General features: G+C 54.0%; 1 protein-coding gene across 1 annotated transcript in view; it reads left to right on the forward strand.

Annotated features, from left to right (window-relative positions):
• Positions 1–523: 523 nt before the first annotated feature.
• Positions 524–5,895, forward strand: part of LOC101658571 (cholesteryl ester transfer protein) — a 25,902-nt gene continuing 20,530 nt past the window's right edge. The window contains exons 1-2 of the mRNA XM_045293894.1: positions 524–713; positions 1,855–1,969. Coding sequence (XP_045149829.1) covers positions 539–713; positions 1,855–1,969 — 290 coding nt within the window. The 5' untranslated portion in view covers positions 524–538. The remainder of the gene's footprint in view (positions 714–1,854; positions 1,970–5,895) is intronic.

A 5,895-nucleotide genomic window follows, 5' to 3' on the forward strand; every position in this document is an offset into this window, starting at 1 on the left:
GCCCCCAGGACTCCTCCTCAATGCACTAAGGGAGGCTCACTTTAAGGACTTCTCAGTGGGGGCTCCCAAAGGTCCTGACACAGACGTCCCGGGACAGGGTGCCTGGCAGGGCATTCAGGCCCGTCTGTCTGAGACAAGCAAACACGCTCAAGGCCAGGGACTGTCAGACCATCCCTCTTGCTTTTTGATTGAGGTCTCATTTGCACGTCCTGGCAGGCTGCAGGCTCGAGGTCATCTAAACACAGCAGATACAGCTTGTTTTTAGATACATTTAAGGTTGAGAGAAACAAGAAGAGATCTAAGGAAAAGCATCAAAGAAGCAATTTCCCAGATAAGCCAGGAGGTGGCCAGATGGGTGGAGGGTGGGCGGGGGTGTCCGAGAGCCAGGAAGCCTGCTGGGGCAGCCACCCTGAACCTGGAGGAGGCGGGAAGGGCCGGGAAGGAAGGGGTGCCTCGCTGGGGCCAGGAAACTGCCATCATCACAGGAGACCCTGCTGCCCCGGAAGTGCCTCATGTCCCGTGGGGGCTGGGTGGACACATGCATAAGAGCCCCAGCCTGGCCGCTGCGGTCACTCCCCTGCTGCCGCCTGAGAACATGCTGGCGGCCACTCTGCTGGCCCTGGCCCTGCTGGGCAGTGCTCAGGCCTGCCCCAATGGCAACTCCTATGCAGCGGGCATTGTGTGCCGGATCACCAAGCCTGCCACGCTGGTGTGTAAGTATCTCTGTTGCCCCAGCGTCTGCCCAGCTGTCTGTCCATCCAGGACTCCTTGTGTTGAGCCAGGAACCAGTCAGGGCAGCTGGGGCCCAAGGAGGGACATTCCCTGCAGCCCACCTGCACATGTCCTGACCTGACCTTCAGGGTCCGGCCCTCGGATGAGGAGATCCTGGCTGGGCTGTGAGCAGCCGGCTGTAGGGATTTCTGATAGTTAGTCTGGGCCCCAGGGTCAACCTGAGGTTTCAGCTAAGGTTCAGAGCAGAGTAGGGGATCAGCTCTGGTGAGGTCAGGGGTCCGAGTGGACTCGGTGCTAGGGGTTATTTTGTGGTGAGTGTCAGGGAGGTTCACCTCACTGACTGCTGTGTGACATGAAGCAGCTCGCCGTCCCTCTCTGGGTCCTGGCGTCCTGTGCAGATGTTACTGCCGGCTTTCCCTTGGCCTCAGGAACAGAGAGGCGGAGTCACGGAGGCTGCAAACAACAAAGGAGTTTATCGACTAGCTTGAGCTAGGGCCCAAGTCCCAGAGCCCCAACGCAGTGGCCTCCTCCAAGACAAGGACCCGGCTTGGGGCACAAGCCAAGCTTTTATACTCTTTAGGTTACATAAACTGGGTGAAGCTATTCCCCCTCACCCTCCCATAGTTCAATGACTTCATCCGGAGACAATTGGTTGTGTAAGTCATTTGGGTTGACTGGCTCCACTCTCAGTCGTTCCAATTGTGGTCACTCACGACTTTCCAGGTGTGGCCAGCCTCATTGTGATCACTCAGGGCCTTTCCAGGTGTGGTCAGCGTCATTTCAGGGGAGAGGGTGACTTTGTTAGAGAAACGAAACTCAGGCTGCCTTAAGAGGCTTGGCCTGTCATGGAGTCATTGCTGTCTTACACAGACAAGGAAGGAGGCTAACACAAAGCCCTTTGAAACAGACGGAGACACAGGAGTGCAGACTTTGTCCAAGTGTGCATGGGGAGCTGAGTGGGCCTGGCATCAGAGTGTGGCTGGGGCCAGGAGTGCCCCGTGACCTGGACCCTTAGGCTCCTGGAGCTCCGTCTGTCCCCAGAGAAGTCCTTTGACTTAGCAGGCAGATCCGCCCCTGAGCTGGGAGAGTGGGTGGGAGTCCAGCGCCTGCCCTTCCTCACAGTGAACCAGGAGACCACCAAGGTGATCCAGACCGTATTCCAGCGAGCCAGCTACCCGGACATCGAGGGGGAGAAGAGCATGCTCTTGCTGGGCCAAGTGAAGTACAGCCTGCACAAGTGAGTCGGGCCTTGGCAGGAGCTGGTGGGGGCAGAGGGCTCACCTTGGCTTGCCTCCAGCGCACAGCCGGGAGGGCAGCCATGGGCTCCAGCCGGGCCACACGACCTGGCACAGGGGCTGCAAGCCCAGAGGCTCCCACCAGTCAGGATGCTTCCTCCCGCCCCCCGTTCCCGCCGGGTGGGGCTGGACCTCTGTGTCTCAGCTGCCCCCTGGTGGTGCTCTAGGGTCAACCTCAGACTGCTAACCCCTAGGTTGGCGGTTCAAACCCTGCAGCCTCTCTGCTCCAGGCATGATAGCTCAGGCTGTGTGCTCCTGTCAGTCTCGACAGCCTCAGAAATGCTGAGTCAGGATCAACTCGATGTCTGTGGGTTGTTAAAATGTGATTGTGTGTGTGTGTGTGTGTGTGTGTGTGTGTGTGGGTTGTATCAATTGCTCCAACGGCACTTGTAACACCCACATCTCTAAAGGGTCTTTTCCTCTGCCTGAGGCAGATGGGGGCAGATCTGGAACGGGGCAGCAGGATAGGGTCCACTCTTGGCAAAACGTGTCTCGTGACTTGACTGTGGGTGATGGAAACAGCCGAGGGTGTGGTGGTGGTGGTGAGGGTGTCCTTCACAGTCAGCCCCTGTCCGCCTAGTCTGTCCCACAGATACAAGCAGTCAGCACGCATGGTGACCCCATACGTTTCAGGGCAGGTCTGCGCTCCACGCGGCGGTTTCCCCGGCTGACTTTTCACAAGTAGAGCACCAGGCCTTTTTTGTGGGCATCGCGGGTGGGCTTGAACCTCTGACCCTCTGACTAGCATGTAAGCGGTTTGTACCTCGCAGAGCACACCCCACCCTCCCTCAGGCCTGCTCAGCCAAGGAGAACACGGGACCCAGGGGGGCTCAGCAGCTGCAGGGAGAGTTTTCGAGGAACAGGATGGATTTGCTTCTGGGCACACCACCTTCCTGGCCCCCCAGGCTGCCCTGGACCCCAGATCTGTGTCTGTGTGTCTGGCGCCTGCATGACATCCCACAGGGAAAGGCTTTATGTTCTAAAACCAATATGACCGTCTCCAACTCCACCCCCACCCCCCACAAATAATACAGAAGCGGGCTTAGCACCCCGGGGCTGGCTCCCTTCACCCAGGCGACTTGGGGGTGGAGTGCTTGCAGATGTTTTCAGCAGCCACCAGGGGGCACAGGTGATGCAGAAAAGCCATTTGCCTTCCTGGAGAAGATGCCATGGTTTAGCCCGGGCAAGGGGCGGGGGTGGGGGTGGGGGTGGAGCTTCAGTTTCCTCCTCTGTAAAGGCAGGAAAGTGGCATCACCTGCGTCACAGGAGGGCACAGATGGCAGCAGGGCCCGGAAGAGTTGAGAGAGAAGTTCTCCTTCACAAATCAGCAGTGATCACAACAAACAAATAAAAACTGGATTCCCATACAATCGGGCCCATGAACAAAGGAATATAACTTTGACCCCAAACCGATATGAGTGGCTAGAGCTAAAATAGGATGGGCCACAAGGAAGATTCATTGAAGCTGCATGAGTACGATGAGGATTCTAAAAGAGTATTGTCCCCTTTGAAAAAGAAGAAGAAATAAACAGCTAGATTTGAACGTTCCTTGTCCCAAACACGTTGGCGGTGACTCAAGTCCGACTCAGAGCGACCCTACAGGACAGAGCAGAACCAACTGCCCTGGGTGTCCAGGCTGTGGTCTTTACAGGGGTCCGAAGCCTCATCTTTCTGCTGCGCTTTGTGCTCGTGGTTTCAAACTGCGGACCTTGTGGTTAGCAGCTCAATGTGTAACCGCCAGGCTACCAGGGGTCCTCCCAGGGAGCATGGGGAGTCATGACAAAGGAAACCGAATACATGGGGATCAACATCTGAGCTGACATGGACTGGTGTTGGCGATCGTATGGTTTACACACTGGAGTGGAATGGCCCCACATGCATCACCCAAAACACACAGGACTCAATGGGCTCCTCTGGTGGAAGAGACCACGGAGACGCTCAATCTCATCAGGCAAGCAGGATCAGGGCCCAACTGAGGGACCCATCTGCAAGTTCAAGTGGAAGGTGAGGCACGTTAAAAGAAGTCAGTGAAATTCAAAGTACCACCTTGAGAACAACCTGCCTGAGTCGAGATCATCTCGGACAGCTTTGATCATTGGGCATCATTGAGAGAAGACTGGATGGGGTGCAGGACGGCGTCAAGGATATCGTGCACACAGAAAGCACAGGTCACCGAAAAGACAGGAAGGAATGGGAAGACCAAAACGGGCGTCCGAAGGGTCTCTGACATCGGCTCTTGAATGCAGAATAGGAGCTAACATGAACAGAAGAAATGACAGAAACCCCAAGCAGAGGGTTTCCAAAGGGCTGCTCCGGAAGTCAGAGTGAAGAATCAGACCAACCTGTGCAAAGAGCTGGAGTCGGAACCCAAAGCGGAAGAATGTCCCTGGCACCCTCTCAAGCTGAAAGAGCGAAAGACCAAGCTTCAAGCCTTGAGTTGTCCTGTTGAAGAACCCTGAGGACAAAATATGATGGGTCCAGGGAGCACTAAGGGAAGATGAAAGGAATACACAGAGTCCCTGGGCCAAAACCAATTGGTCAGCATTCAGCATCCAGTCAAGACCCGATGACATTGAAGAAAGGAGCTCCAGTGGCACTGAAGGCATCAGCCCAAACCAGGCTCTGGCAATTACCAGATAGCTTCCACGGGCGAGTGCAGTGCTGACAGCCCTCGTGCACCTATGCAAAGGAATTGGGAAGACAGTTACCTGGCCAACTGTCTGGAAGTGATCCATTGGACTCTTCCAAAAAGAGAAAAAGGAAGAGTGAAGAGGTGGCGGGGGAGCGTTCTGGTTGTACTTCTTCCAAGATGATCTGTTGGGTCTTCTGCGGTCCCGGGCACATTCAATATTCTTCCGGCCCTGGAGTCCCAGGCACCCAATCTGTCCTGCAAAGGCACTGTCCGGCTTTCTGGTGCACGGAAACAATTGGGAATTACCAAGGCTTCCATCAGGCGACCGTAGTGCTCAAGGGGACATCCTTGCTTTGATGATACCTTGAAGAGCTCTTTTTTTAATTCCCGGGCTGTGATTTTCACCTCTGTCTTCAGTGCACTCACCAAATGGATGCAACCTGTTAAACCAGCGGTTCTCAACCTGTGGGTCCGCGACCCCTTTGGGGGTCGAACGACCATTTCACAGCGGTCACCTAAGACCATCAGAAACTACATAAATATCCCATAATATATAATTACATATTTTTTGGTGATTAATCACTATGCTTTTATTATATTCAATTTGTAACAATGAAAATACATCTGGCATATCAGATATTTACATTAAGATTCATAACAGTAGCAAAATGACAGTGATGAAGTAGCAACGAAAATAATGTTATGGTTGGGGGTCCCCACCACATGAGGAACTATATGAAAGGGTCGCGGCATTAGGAAGGTTGAGAACCACTGTGTTAAACGAACAGAATGCAGAGATCATTGAACAATGTTTTTGATATCACATGCAAGTAAGGTTTCTCTGAAGATTGTTTTTAAATAGCTTCAGGAATACCTGGACGGGAAACAGGGAACTGCCAGACGTTCAAGCCAGATCCAGATGAGGAAATGAAACAAGTGATATCATTGCAGACGGATCTTCATGGACACCGGAAAATGCCAGCTGAAACCAGAGACAACCGGAAGGCTGCTTACCTGTGTGCTATTGACCATACCCGATGTCATAACATATGATCATAACACGGGTCCTAGAAAATTATGGATAACCTTGCAAAGAATGGAGATTTCAGAACGTGAAACGGTGCTCGTGAGCAATGCTGGGACCGGCAAAGGGGCTGCTGTGTGGTCTGGGACAGGGCAAGGTGTGTGCCAGGGCTGTATCCTTCCCCTCATCACTCAGGCTGTGTTGAAGGAGGA

This window comes from Echinops telfairi, unplaced genomic scaffold, assembly GCF_000313985.2.
Source record: "Echinops telfairi isolate 266 unplaced genomic scaffold, ASM31398v2 ScPeMD7_2291;HRSCAF=2852, whole genome shotgun sequence".
NCBI classification, from domain to species: Eukaryota; Metazoa; Chordata; class Mammalia; order Afrosoricida; family Tenrecidae; genus Echinops; species Echinops telfairi.